Source organism: Phocoena sinus, chromosome 5 (genome assembly GCF_008692025.1).
Source record: "Phocoena sinus isolate mPhoSin1 chromosome 5, mPhoSin1.pri, whole genome shotgun sequence".
NCBI lineage: Eukaryota > Metazoa > Chordata > Mammalia > Artiodactyla > Phocoenidae > Phocoena > Phocoena sinus.
Window position 1 is genome coordinate 90,997,767 of NC_045767.1, and position 15,519 is coordinate 91,013,285.

Here is a 15,519-nt window from a genome sequence, read left to right on the forward strand (position 1 = left end):
ATGCATCAGCTTTGAAATGCAGTTCAAGCCACTTAATTTCCCCAGACTTTTGGGTTCCAACTGTAAACTGAGGCAGTTGGATAAGATCACTTCAGATGTCCCTTCTGCAATTCTATGATTCCTGTGAAAATATTCTAGAGTCCAAATTTCTCTTTCTTGTAACCCAGAAGAATGTGCAGATTATGGACAACTGATGCTTGAAGGCTTATGTGGAAAACAGGGGAAGGTGGTTATTTAATACCTAGTCAACACAGTCTTACAAAAAAAGTGTAATATTTATAAAATCTAGCCTCAAAGGTCATCAAGAAAATGTTCTCACCCAAACACTTGAAATGAATTTCTAGTAAAAGTAAGGAGAGACCCTGAGCCAGGAACTAAAATCTTATCAGCATGTTTTAGGTTCAAGTTTGAATCTGCCACTCACTACTGTGTAACTTTGGAAAAATCACGTAATTTTATTGATTTGGTTTCCTTATCTCAAAATCTAGCCAATAAAACTTCCCTGCCAGCCTCCCAAGATTTTCAAATACCTAAAGTCAGTTAAAATATTGAATAAATGTCATGGTCATAGGTGGCTTTTGAAAGAAAACTATGGCTTCAGAAATTTAGTGTTTACTTTCTGATATGCTTCATGTGCTTACAGGTTTCTTTATGAATATTCAAGAAGACATCCAGAGTTGGCAGTTACAGTGATTTTAAGAGTGGATACAGTATATCAAAACTTACTAGGAAAATGCTGTAAATTAGAAAATCCTCTGGAATGCTATAGCCATGGGGTAAATTCCTTTTTTTTAAACGTGTTTCTCATACGTGATTATAAACATAGGGAAAAGTCCAATGCTGTTAGTTGTGCTGTACTTTTGTAAGATGATTATGCATGATCTTTCTAATTGCAAGCACTACACAAAAACTTTTGATTTCTGTCTAAACCAAAGGCCACATCATTATACAGCAGCAACTTTCTGTGTGAGTCACTGCCTTATAGATTCTGTGTTTTATGAAAACAACTCTGTGCAATCTTCTCTAAAGTTTGCTTGGCATGGTAGCAGGTAGCATGAACGCATAGCCTATTAGGGTGGGGGAAGGTTGACGGTTTCCACCAAGCAGGCCTGGAAACTGTCCCTATCTCAGGCCAGAAATCATACTGTTCACAGTCAGCAGCTCCTGTTGTGTAGTTGACATGGAAAAAGCCGGTTGCCTTACAACTCTCTGACCAGACAATCTGTTATCCACAGTTTACCAGGAGCCAGGTGGTTCTGGCTTTTGTTATGCTAATTAGTGGGTGGGGATGGAGGACGAAGGCATTTCTTGTCCTGTTTGAGCTCAAGCAGGTACACCTAGCATCTTCCTGTTCCCAGACAGAAGGGTAAATGAAGGCGACTTAGTCTTTTGTAGGTTAGCACCCTTTCATAGCATCACCTGTAGACTCCACAATCATCATTATGATAATAGCCCCTTATAGGAGCATGGATGTTTAGAGTTTACAAAGTAGCTTTACAACAAGTATCCTATTTTATTCTCACAACAGCTTGTTAAGATAGGTAGTGGCATAAGTACTAGCTACATTTTGTAGATGAGAGTTTTGAGTTTCAGAAGGTTCAGGTGACTTGTCCAATGTCACACAGGCAGTAAGGACAAGGCTAAGTGTTAAATCCAGGCAAACAGTTTGCCAATCAGGTAAAATTTTTACTATAACAAATACTGTTTGTAAGGATCAGGTGGACTGGGTCTGATTACTTAAGAAGATAACCAGTGCTCCTACCAAAGAGCTAAGTCTGCAAGGTCACTCGTATCTTCCCACTGGAATTTTATTTGCACTGTTCAAGAATTCTTTGAACTTTCATTTAGCTCTGAGAATTCCATGTGATTCCCTTTAACGTGTATTCGTGGAGTGCTTTACTATGTTCAAGTCTGGTACTTGTTTTTATTAAACCATGACTTCTTAATATGTATCTATATTTCTATACCTACATCCGTATCTCTATATCTGTACTGTTTACATAAAAATGCTGTATTATTAAAAATAACCAATATGCACACCAACACACACACGTTCTGATCAATTAAACTTAGATCTATAAATTACTTTTAAGGACCTCTTTTTGGCTTGATGAATGGTTAGCTTTATGCTTGTAAAATATGCCATTTAAGCCCATAAATGAGTCCATACCACAGGAAACTAAATATCAATCTTGCTGTCCCACTTTTTTCTCCACAAAGTACATGGCCATTCCTGTTTCAGCAAAATGTGTTTTTTCAACATTTCCAAACTCACTAAGTAAATAAAACCCTGGGTTTAGTAAAACAGTCACATTAAACTATTACAGAAGATGGTTTTGCAATCTTACCTCAAGATATATTGTTGCAACGATAGATAAACACTGATTATCTTTATTTTTCAGGAAGAGATGTTTCAAAGAGTGGTTCATGAAAGCCATGAGCATGTGAAAAATCAGTGTGATTTACATGAGAAATTAGGAGATAGTAACTTCCATGACAGGTATGCTTCCAAGATATTGTCCAAATTTATGGTTGTTTGTGAGTTTCTGTTGACTCCTGATGCTGAGAGTTGCTAAGAGTCTATATTCAACCTTAAAATCTCAGAGGCCAAGGAAAAACTCAGTTCAGAATTAACCTAGTTATCTTTGTCTTGATAAGACAGTTGTCCACATAACCTTGGGTGCTTTTACATTGCTTTTTAGGCCAGTTTCCAGATTCCAATCAATGCCCAGAGGTCAGGGAGCCAGCAGACCCTGACTGCCCTTCCGCAATCCCACAGGAGCCCTCTACCCTTCACCTGGACGTTTAGTTTGGGGCTTTGCATGCAATCTGGAGTCAAGGCTGCAACAGAGATCTAATCTAGGTTTTCTTCGTCAGTTTCAAGTCAGGTCAATATAGCAAATACAGTATTTTCACCATCAAGAGTAGAGATAAATAGGCACCTTAGTCAGAGGGAGCACACGTTAACTCTTTGTGTGCAGAGAGCCTGGTAAATCCCATTGTATTTCAAAGATTAAGATATCAAAAAAAAAAAAGCCAATTTTCAGTTATCTTTAAGATCTTACTGTAATAGTCTATTAAGAAGCAGAGTATATATGTCAATCCCAATCTCCCAATTCATCATACATATATACACTAATATGTATAAAATGGATAGCTAATAAGAACCTGCTGTATAAAAAAATAAATAAAATAAAATTCAAAAATTCAAAAAAATATATATACAACTGAATGCAGAAAACCAGGTGGAGAGCACTACATGTTTGTGGATGTTATTTCAATAAAAATCCTAACAGTTTAGTGTGTGTGTGTGTGTGTGTGTGTGTGTGTGTGTGTGTTTTGATAAAATGATCTTAAAATTGAAACAGATATAAAATAGGTAACTAATAAGAACCTGCTGTATAGCACAGGGAACTCTACTCAAAAAAAAAAAAAAAAAGAAGCAGAGTATTGGGGAAAAGTTCAGTTTGATACAGTGTCCCATAATATTGAGCTTAAATTAAATGTCCAGAATAATGGATCCAAAAAAATTATTCTTGTTTTAGAATATTTGGCTTATTATTATTTTTTTTACTGTTGTGTTTAATTGCTAACGTCTAGCTTAAGGATTAGACCGGTGGCTCTCAAACTTTAGAGTGCATCAAAATTACTTGGAGGACTTGTTAAACACAGCCCACCCCTAGAGTTTCTGATTCAGTAAATCTGGGGTGGGGCATGAGAATTTGTACTTCTAACAAGTACCCAGGGGATGCTGCCAATCAGGGGTCATACTTTAAGAAGCACTGGATTAGGTTGACTATTTCCTTGGATGCTATAGCTAAATTCTTCCCCTAACTCCATTATAATATAAATGCAATAAATGATTCCGACATTTTGTCCTCAAATTCAGTTCTGCAGAGTCTTTCTCATTAAAATCTCTCTCCATATCCCTCAGTTCCCACTACCACTCTCCTAGTTCAGGCCATCACTTGAATTACTGGCATGGACTTTTCTTCCCTCACTTTGCCTCTGGCCCACCTCCAATCCATTCTTTATATAGCAACCATAATTATCTTAAAAACAATGTAAATCTGATTCTATAGTTAAGCTTTCTTCCTTCTCCTCTCTCCAATTCCCAATCCCCCCTAATTAAGAAAAAAATCACAATCAGTGACTTTCTAAGTGCTCCCTTCTTACTTGCATTCCCCTTCACCTGGCTCATTTTTAGTTATTGTCAGATCTCAGCTCACATGTCATTTCCTCTAGGAAGCCTACCTGACCTCCCTGGGATGGGATTAGATGTCGTTCTGTGTGCACCTATAGCATTCTCTATTCCTCTCATTACACTGAGTGTACTCCTCTATCTCCTCCACTAGAGGTGTGAGACCATGAGAGTAGGACATGTTTCCTGATCATTGGTTGCTGTAGCTTCTATTCCTACACGTTGTAGACAACCATACATGCTTTAATGGCCTGTGCATATATTTATTTCAGAAGCTGTTTACTATGAGTCTGATTTTGCAGCCATCCAAATTAGCTATCACAGTATCCTTCATAAGTAGAAAGAAGATGGATGAGAGTGGAGCAATGTGTGAGGTGGAAAGGGAATTCCAGGTATACTGAATAAGCCATTGAGCCACTGGGTCAAGAACTAAAAGGATAGACTTAAACCCAATCTAATGACTTGCTCATCCCACATCAGAGACAATGTGAGATATTGAGGAAAACTTTGTAGAATTCTTCATTTTGGGCACATAGCCATTGCCAGGAATAAGAGGAAATTATTCTTTCAGGCTCATAGTCCTTTATACTAAGAAAGCCCCACAACTATCTGCTCAGGAGTTGGTTATATTCACGAAGAACATGGCAGCTGCTGCCACCACATGTTGCCCACTGAATGATGAGCAACAGTTTGTTTGCATGGAGAACTCGGTAAGCGCATCCTTGACTGCATGTCTGTCTGTTGTTAAAAGTTCTGAACTCCAAGCCCCAGCAATCAGTCTTGTGTTGGTGGACGCGTCTATGAATTGTCAATGGAACCTAATAATTCTGTCCTTAAGAGAATTTATTTCTGGTCAGTTCATGCCAATTGTCTTTGATTAGCAGCAGGGATATAAATAAGACTATCACTTTGCAAAGACTGGGGATGTCAGATTCACCAGACCTTTGCCTGGATCATATCCCAAGGTCTATTCCCTGGATTTTCAAGTCAACAAAAGCGATTTTGCTGATTTTAGACTAACTCATACTAATCAAAAGTGTAGGAAAAAACCACCCAGTTTCCTCTTGTGTTTCTCCTTTACTCTCACACGATTACCATACTCACAACACTTCTGACACCAGATGTGTGGGTTTTTTTTTTTTTTCCCCCAAAGCAAACACTGGGAATCCTACAATTTAACTCAATTCTAACACTATCTGCTTGGAGATAGCATCAGATCCTACGGGTTGAGGGCTCAGTTCCACAGGACTGCTCCCACCTGACTTCAGATGCCAATCACAAGTCCAAGTTGTCACCTGTGCTTCTGACTGATTAGCTATAAATCGGAGGTTTCCACAACTCCCTCCTTGGGTTCAATTAATTTTATAGAGCACTTCACAGAACTCAGGAAAACACAGTTACCAGTTTATTGAAGGATATGAAAAAGATGCAGAAGAACAGCCAGATAAGAGGTACATAGGGTGAGAACTGGGAGGGTTCCAAGTGCAGAAGCTTCCTGTGGCGTTGGGGTGTCTCACCCTCTCGGTACTTGGATGTGTTCACTCACCTGAAAGCCCACTGAACCCCATACTATTGGGATTTTATGGAGGCTTCCTCACATAGACATGACCAGTTATTAACTGTATTTCCAGCCTCTTTCCCCTCTCTGGAGCATGGGGGTGGGGCTAAAAATTCCAAGCTTCTAATCATGTCTTGGTCTTTCTGGAGACCAGCCCCCATCCAGGAGCCATCCAGGAGCTCACTCAGAGTCATCTCATTAGAACAAAAGCTGCTCCTAATGCCCTTATCACTTAGCAATTTATAAGCATACCAGGAGCTTTGTGTCAGGAACCAGGGTCAAAGACCAAATATTTATATTTTCTGTTATCTTATATCAAAGTTACAAGTGTTACCTTCATCAGACAGAATACCAGGTTTCATTTACAGTGAGAAATGTCTTCCCAATGTCAAGAATAATTGGTTCTAATAACTAGGCTACACTTTTCCCTGAATCACATTACTTGGGAAGTTGAATTAGGATATGGGTATTCATGCAAATGGAATCAGAGGAAGGGCAGGGATAGTCTTGAGGGCTATTTCTTCCAGGGATATGAATTATTCCCTCCTAGCAATGGAGAACATCACTCCAGGACCTGGATGCTCATCTTCAGGTCTCTCTCAAGTGGTATATTTTAACGCTACTGAATTCTTGTCTGGTGACAGCTTTCTTTGTCCTATATTCTTGGTAGAGCATCTCCTCTATACTAAGTTAGTCTTTTTTTCTGATAAAATATAATTGTTTTGATTACAGATTTAAAATATTTTATTATCCAGCTCTGTCTTCCTTTTATTTTATTATAAATTTTTATTATCTAATCATGCCTTCCTTGGGGAACTCTTGATTTATATTCCTAAAACCTTGTTTTTAAGTGATCTCTTTGGTTACTTCAATAAATTCATAAATTAAATATTGATGCTCACTGGTTCCAGTCACTTCATCCCCACATACATAAGTGACAGGGAATTTGTGTGGTCATTATACTCAGAGTGGAATACAGGCAGCCTTGCAGACAGCATCAGGATAAGTATCAGCCACACCCTGGGAGCAAGGCAAGGTGACTGTTCTAGAAGGAGACAAGAAAATGGAAGGTGACAACTGAAATAAGATCCAGGGATTCCTTTCACCATTCATTTATTCACTTTTTCATTAATTCAACAAGTGTTTATAGGTGATTTATCATATACCAAGTTCTGTGGTAGTTACGGATGTCCAGTTATAAAACACAGAAACACATTGGATTTGAGCTTTTTTAGAAGTGCACTCATCAGTCTTGCATCTGGGTCAAATTAGCAGTCATGTTGACCTGAGACTTGATTTTAATTTGATGGAGCATAAGAAACTCCCGCCTCAAGTCAACACTGGTCTATAAATTGCACACTGAGGAGGAATTGGGAGGTCAGGTCCAAGGGAACTGACCTTTGAGGATGACAGGAAGAGGGAGGACAAGGCTGAGAACCAGGCTTCATCTGACACTCTTGCTCTTTCCCAGACTGTGAAAACCAGGCCAAATTAACAGGAAACTAGAATTTGAGAATACCTTTTGGTGGATTAAAAAAAATAATAATATTAATGACCACAAATCTTATGGCTCTTATTTTAATTCTTTTCTGGGGAAGGCAAAGCTAATTCTTGGAGCTTTATGCAGAAGACACGAGGCAGAGCCTATCAATGCTGGCGTGGGTCACTGCTGTGATGACTCGTATGCCTTCAGGAAGCCTTGCTTTGATGATCTGCAAGTAGATGGAACTTACATTTCTCCACATTTATCCTGTGACCAAGTCGTCAACCTTAATGAGGACTTGTGCAGAGCTCAGGAGGAGGAATTAAAAACTGAAAAGCAAAAGTAAGGATCTTTGTTTATATGTATATATACATTCTGGTTACCCTGAATCAACACAATGCATCAAAAGCCCTCCACCTCCTGGCAGTGGGGCAGTTCCCCTGTAGTGCCCACCCACTCCTCCCACCCTCCTCACGTGCCCCTGATCCTGTCCTCAGGAGAAAACGGGTCCTGGTCCTCATAGTTCCTTCTCCCCCACGATCATTAGAAATGGTTGGTAGCTTACTTCTAATTAATTTATTTACTCTAAGACTTGCTCTTGGAGAGTCTAAATATTATTAGTCCAACAATATCATCTTGCCAAGTGAGGCAGAGTTTTTGTTGCCTTGGGGATAAACACATTCCCGTGGTTAGCAAGCGCAAGGTTGTCACTTATTCTATTTTATCACAGTACTTAAAATTCATAAGCCAACTGACCCTTGAGGTCCTTTCTTCAGTTCCCAAGGTGAGCTGATCACAAACTAGACTGTAAAGCTTTCCAGTAAGCATCCAAAAACCATTGTAACACTTAGTTAGCCATTCTTTCTTTAGCCCAGGCTGATGTGAGAAGATAATACTTTACTTTTAGAGTTCGGGATTTGCTTTCTGTTGAGGAAATTCTCTGGCATAGATAGGCACCCTTTATGTATGTCATCTCACCAAATCCTTACCGCAGATTTAGGAGGTAGATAATATTATTACCCCATTTTAATTGTGAGGAAACTGAGGCTAAGAAGGCAAGAAGAAATGGTATGAGATCATGCAACAGGTAAATAAGTTGTTGAACTGGAATTTGTACCCAGGCTACCTGGCTCAAAGCACATATCCTTAACTACCAACATGTAGCTGTTAGTGTACCCTAATCAAGGGGTTATAACGCTGGTGATAATTTTTAATACTTGAAAATCTTCATGTAAGGGCTAGATGATGAAAAGTGTGAAATATTAGGAAGCATCCGTGTTCTAGTGAATTCACTGTGTTTTCTGTATGGAGAAAGCAATAACACAGAGACAGCTAATGTAGAGATTTCTAGAATATTCTGGGAGGATACATATTGGGAGTCAAGGGCTGGGCTGGACAAAGCTCTCCAATTTCCTGGGAAGTGGTAGGGGTTCTCTCCATGGCTTTCACCCTTATATAGTTCTGACTGATCATCATAGCATAAGTCCACATACACACAGAAAAGAAAAAAAAGCGAAGGGGCTCCTGGAGGGGAAAGACAAAATTCAGCAGGATTATAAAGAGAAGGCAGAAATGAGGTCATGGAATAAGACAGAGGCAATAAAGAGAATAGAAGTTCAAAGGAAAAGAATTTAAAATCCAATTAAGAAAAATACAGAGTTGAACTGTTAAGACTTAAGATATTATATAAAGACTAGAATGTGCTTTAAATGAAAGGGTGAATAAATGTAATGAAAATAAAAGATTAATATCATTGAAATGAAAAGCTGGAAACAACTTGATGGGGTTGAGGATTAAAAGTAGGATCTAATATTTTAAAAGGTAAATTAAAAAATTTAAAACTAAAGGAATGAATAGAATTAGGGGAAATGTTTTAAAAGAGTTAGCAGTTAGGTTGATAGATAGAGAGATCCGGGAGGTGGGCTGGGTGGGTGCGAGGAAGTGGACAGGAGAGATAAACCCACTGCAAGCAGATCACAGGTATGTGGCAAGTCGTTGTAAGGGAGGGGGGCCTAGCTTCCAAATGGCACAGAGTCCCGAGTTGTAGAAAAGGCAGCCTTCATATCTGGAGTGTCAAGGGAAGGTACCACGACATGCTGATACCTCTGCTCCAAATCTCATTCCCAGACCTGCATTCTCATAGTGGGACCCTTTCTTCCCCTTACCTATCCCAGTACGGTGAAAGTGTTTCTCCTTGTTTATTTATTGGAGTATAATTGTTTTACAGTGTTGTGTTTGTTTCTGCTGTACAATGAAGTGAATCAGCTGTATGTATACCTATATCCCCTCCCTCTTGGACCTCCCTCCCACCTCCAACCCCCCATCCCACCCATCTAGGTCATCACAGAGCACAGAGCTGAGCTCCCTGTGCTTTAGGTAAGCAGCTGCCACCTGATCTGGAAGCTCAGCGGTCATACAAGTGTTCCCTCTACTGGTGCCTCTGGAGACGTGCATCCAGAAACCAGCTGACCCAGCAGGACAGAGGAGAGAGCAGAATAGTTGGGTGTGTCTGAGGCATAGGTGAGAGAGGGGAGAGAAACCTTGGGGGCTGAGACTAGAGGGGTTGGGAGGGGCCAAACCATGAAGACAACTGGAATCCCAGAGCTTGTGAGGAAAGAGAAGAAGGGTACATATGAAAGAGCCTTCCTACATCCTCCGCTAGGTTTCTCTATTATTGTTAAATCTACAGCTCAGACCCTCAGGGAAATTATAAAACTGCTCATCAATTATTTGCTGAGTGAATAAATGAATAAGTAGGTGAGAAGCTGTGACAATGTACCATTTATTGTGGGAGTCAGGGAGAAGGGAGACTGTGGTTGGAAGCAACCAATAATTTGAAACGCAAGTTGCAAGTTGTGCTATTACTATAATTATTCATTATCATTGCCATAATTTGATGAAATAATTATTCATATTATCTTTGCCACTATTTATTAAGTGCCTTCAGTATGCCAGTTACTGTACTCAGCCCTTTAATATAGTAGTATTTTTGGTCCTCACAAAAACCTTGCAATGTAGGTGTTCAAATTCTCATTTTATAGAGTCGGGTCAGAGAGGTTAAGTATCTTACCCATCGTCACACAGACTAGTGAGTAGAGGACCTAACGTGAGCCAAAGTAAGTTTGACTGCAAAGTTTGTGCACTTTTTATGACATTGGAAGGAAAAAGAAGTCCAGATTTTGCATGAACTCACAGTAAAACCAGTGCCCCTCCTATACCAGCTTTGGCCACTTGGGGTGCTGAATCCCCTAGGCCAGACCAAAGAAGCCCCAGTGGGTGCTGGGAAATGTGGTAATCTCACTGTGTAGGTACTCATGATGGTTAGTTTCTGTAACATGGGACTGAAGCTGTCCTATGCTTTTATGGGTGGGGTAGTGAATTTCAGCATCATGAACAATATAGTTATCTGTGGGGGAATATTTTCTGAGACAAAAACCACCAAAATTCCAATGGGAAATAGCCTGTATTTCTCACTTTGAATAATTAATTTGTTAAAAACTGATAATTATTATTCAAAGACAGTATCAACTGTCTTGACCATACATCATACATAACCATGCAGACTTGAATGATACAGAGACACAAACAAGCACAGTGTTTTCTTTCAAGTGGGATCAAGTTTAGGTCTAATTGGAAAATTGAATATGTACATATCTCAACTATAATAAAACATAATTTAAAAAAAGATCAAATATGTACAGAACGGTTGGATAGAAAAAAGAATGCTTATACTATTCTATTTCTTTGTAAAATGTTGATTTACTTTATTATTAAAGTAATACATAGTCTTTGCAGAAAATTTAGAAAATACAGAAAAGAGAAGAAAAACAGTACTTTTATTCCAACACTGCAGAGATACCCATTATAAATATATGTATAGTGTAGGAATACATAATTCCATATCTGTACACAAGTGCACACTCCCACAATTGCCCTCTGTCCATCAACCTACGGTTTGAATACATAATAATGCAAGTTTTGCACATTCTCACTACTACCTGCTTATACAGAATTTCAGTTCCAGCAATTATCCTCAGAATCCTCAGGGGAGAGCTTATGAAACTCCCCTTACCTCTCCCACTCCGCAGGAATTCTCCAGGCATCCCTGGATCCTTGGCACCACGCCTGTGCCACTGGGAACAGTCATGCCCTCCAGGTACTCCTGTCTCCTGCTCAGCAGCAGACTGGAACCCTTTCAATTGATGACAAAGTTGCTTTATGTTTTGTTGTAAGGAAAAGATAATACCTCCCCCAAACCTCAGGATTGTACACGTTTAGCAGGTGCTGTGGCAGTGCTGCTTGTGTCTTAACGGTGTGCAGGACTTTAATGAAAGCACTCTTACAGCCCCCTTTCAAAGAGTTATCCTGATTCCATATAACTCAGAAATGAGTGTAGTGGAGGCCCAGCTGGGGAACCACTGAATTACTCCCGTCTTCCACTGACCAGACCTTTCTTAATGGGCGGAAGTCTGTGAGCCTGACTTCTTGTCTCAGGACGTAGTTCTCAATCCTCATGCCTTCTGGGAGGGAGGCTCACCTCACTGGCTTGTTACATGTGCCCAGATCTATATTATTCCCAAGGAGTTGAAACTAGTGTTACAAATGCAAAGTGGAGATGACATAGAGCCTTATTAAGGAGGTGACAGAGAGCATTACACGAGGTAACATTTATAAATTTTCGGCACATTGCCTGAAACAGAACAAATATCAAGATACTCAAAAGATGTTGGCTGTTGTCATCATTTTTAATGTAGCTTTAAAAATGATAATGTATGCAGTTTTGTCACTGATTATTCTTCAAAACAGCGTTTTAATGGCTTTTTAATATTCCAGTATATGGGTACAATAATGAACTTAACCAGTCCCTGTTTCTGGGCGTGAAAATTGTTTTCAGTTTCTGAGTATCATAAATTGTGACAATGAATATTTTTGTACATATGTCTTTGTCCCCTCTCTGATTTTTTCCTAAATTCCCAGCTCTTAGGATTAGGGGCAAACATGGGGTTAATTAAAATCCCCTAGCTTCTATTGACTGTGTCTTGCTGGTGCTGAGAGGATGCAGTGATTACGTGCTTCTCAAACCCACCTCATCACTGTAGCAGTTTCCGAAAAGAAAATTGGCTTGTGCTTCCGTATCTTCAGTCATGCTGCTGTTTCAGCTCTGTCTATCCTCAAGGCTGGGGGTTGGGGGGAGGGGGGAGCTGAAATGGGAAGTTCAGAGGCATGTCCAGGGCGCTACCAAGTTAAGCTAAATATCTGATTGCTTAGATGGGGTCAGCACGCTACGGCCATCTGGCCAGGGCTGTTTCTGTAGGTCCTACGGGCACTGCCTGAACAAGTTAAGCCTGGGAGCTGCAGAGTGCCGCGTCTGCTTCGCCTCTGTTCCCGGCTTCGCTCCTGCCTTCCCCGCCTGGGACCGAGCTCTCTCTGCCCAGTGCCTGCGCTGGTGCCACGTGCATGGTGGGGACTTCACTGTTGACGACTGCCGGACAGCAGAGGGGTGGGTGGCATCTCAGTCCAGGAGTCAAGCGACTCAGAGAGTCACCTTGCCTTGGGCCAGCTGCCCGCGCTGAGAGCGGGGTGCGGGGAGAAGAAAAGGGCGTGCCACTGGGGCACAGAGTGAGGCAAGCAGCGTGCACCCCCTTCCCCACCGCTGGTCCCTCTTCACCATCATTTCCAGCTAATGGCAACTGGCACAAATTGTGCCCGCCAGCCACTTGGGGCAGCCCACCCCAGGGGTGGGGCGGGCCTGGAGTTCTCTGTCTTGTGATATAAGTACTTATATAATATCCTCAATTTTGCCTCTTGGCTGAAAAAGGCTAAAATATTTGCCGGACCCTTGGGTTAGAGTGTCATAGAAATAGCTACTTAAAGCTTTGAGATATTTTCTTTCATACCTACTCAAGTACAAATAAGGCCACTAGGTATTATCAATGTGAATTTGAAAATGAAGAGTAAATGAAGGTTTTTGGGTAAGCAATAAAATATGGATTAATGTACATTTCCCCTACCCTTCATGCTTGTTTTCTTTGTAGTTAAATCTCTCTTGATCAATAAAGAAAAAAAAAAAAGGACAACATTGGAAGATTTGGGATACTACTTTATTTTTTTATTTTTATTTTTTGCAGTACGCGGGCCTCTCACTGTTGTGGCCTCTCCCGTTGCGGAGCACAGGCTCCGGACGCGCAGGCTCAGCGGCCATGGCTCATGGGCCCAGCCGCTCCGCGGCATGTGGGATATTCCCAGACCGGGGCATGAACCCGTGTCCCCTGCATCGGCGGGCGGACTCTCAACCACTGCACCACCAGGGAAGCCCGATACTACTTTATTAAACAGAGAGACAGAAACCAGGTTATAATTTAAAATATTCTAAGTGGTTGAAACACCGATGTTTATATAGTTGTGGGGAAACTCATTCTTTGAGGGAAGTCTGAGATGATTGTCAAACTACTGAAGTTTCAAATTAGTGGATTGGTTTTATTATTAGTAACATATAAGGGGGCCTCAACTTTCAGGTGTGTTATACTTGTAATATTTATTGGGAAGTTAGTTGTTTAGAATAAATGTTCATAACAAAATATTATAGGAAAGCTAATTTATTGTATAACCTATTTACCACCCAATGTAATAAAAATAGAAAATAATATTTACCCTAGTAATAATTACATAAAGGTAATTAAATTTAATTTAATAGTTATATCGATGAGATGTGCTTGAAGAAAAATATGTTGAATAAAAGATGGAGATGGGTACTGTGAAAACTATGAAGACATCAGGGCATTTTCAGGGCCTGTAAACTTAAGAGTGAGAGCTATACAAAGGCATGGGTGGTGTGCAGCTTTAAATAAGTAAGGCAGGTTTGCAAGCTGGCCTTCTAGAACTCAGGGAGTGATTTTATTTTTGCCACTCATTTCTTATTCAGACTTCTCAGCAACCTTGTGAAGCAGGAACCATATGCGGCAGTTCCAATCAGTTATTGTGGAGTTTGCTCACCTGGTGGAGATGTGCTGTCAAGCAGAGAAAAGTGAAATGTGTCTCCAAGAAGAGGTATCTCTGTTTCCTTGTCTATTCTCTTAGCACTCTTAGGGTACAGTTTAAAAAAAAAAATCCTTTCTCCATGCCAATCATGAATGGATTTGGAGAAAATCACAATTTAAGTGGATCGGTGTAATTGACTATATTTGAGTTTAAGACATGTTAATATTTGTGTTCATTTGAGGGAACTAGGCATGTTAGACATGAATAAAGATAAATACAAAGTCATGACACCAGATGAACTGAGATGTTTAGGACTGAGGGTGGGAGGAAGAAGGATGAGTTGACTTTCTCATTATAGAGAAATGGTGTCCTTGGAAATATAGAGCAAACTGTAGCTTCGTTCTAGGAATTTCTGGGGGCATCATCAGGAAGAGTCACCAAATGTAGTTTGGGGCTTAACTAGGAAACCGGTTTAGGTGGAAAGGATTGCATTTTCTCAGTGGCAGATCATTAGAACAGGGGGTTGAAGAATAGAGAGAGAAAAGAACAGTGACCAGAAAAAAGTGTCTCTTTGTGCATACACACCAAACTGAGTACCAGGAGACTGTTTTGTGTAGCTAATCTAATTGCATACCGTTAACAAGCAAATGACTTTTCATAAGATGGTAACATTGTATGACTTAAATTTCTAAGAATATCATGGTAATCCTACCATCCCTGTGTGGCACAGAAAATTCATGTGAATTCATGGAGGGGACCTGGGATGGACCGTTCTCCTGGGGACATGACTTGAGAAGCAGAAACTAGGATATAGTAGGTCATAGTATCCGAGTAGAAGAATGCAAACGTGTGATTCAAAAAGTAGAATATAATATAGCAGGCTTTACAGTCAAAACAGGCTGTGGCTAGTTAGTCCTAGTTAGGACTAGGTTTAGCAGTGGCCCAGGGAAACGTTTTCACAGGTAACAATTTTCATGAATGCCTCAATTACCTTCAGTGGCTCTTTTCTACTTTTTCACCTAAACTGTACATGTGCTTATGTTAAAAGCCATATATCTATGGTGTAGTCAAAGGTAGACAAACTACAGCCCTCTGGCTAACTCAGCTCCACTCCCTGTTTATGTAAATGAGGCTGCATTGGCTCACAAACTTGCCCATTTATTTACGTGTTGTCTATGGCCGCTTTTTACAACAGCAAAATTGGTAGTTGTAAGACTGAGTAGTTGTGACAAGACTGAATGAACTGCAAAGCTCCAAATATTATCTGGCTGTTCACAAAAAAACTTTGCTGACTCCCAG

The 15,519-nt window shown here is 40.2% G+C and overlaps 1 protein-coding gene across 1 annotated transcript in view; it reads left to right on the forward strand.

Moving 5' to 3' along the window:
• LOC116753980 (alpha-fetoprotein-like) overlaps window positions 1–15,519 on the forward strand; it is a 35,457-nt gene that overhangs the window by 17,517 nt on the left and 2,421 nt on the right. Inside the window, 6 exon segments of the mRNA XM_032631994.1 lie at window positions 644–776; window positions 2,403–2,500; window positions 4,773–4,911; window positions 7,358–7,584; window positions 14,165–14,203; window positions 14,205–14,289. Of these exon segments, the coding sequence (XP_032487885.1) occupies window positions 644–776; window positions 2,403–2,500; window positions 4,773–4,911; window positions 7,358–7,584; window positions 14,165–14,203; window positions 14,205–14,289 (721 nt within the window).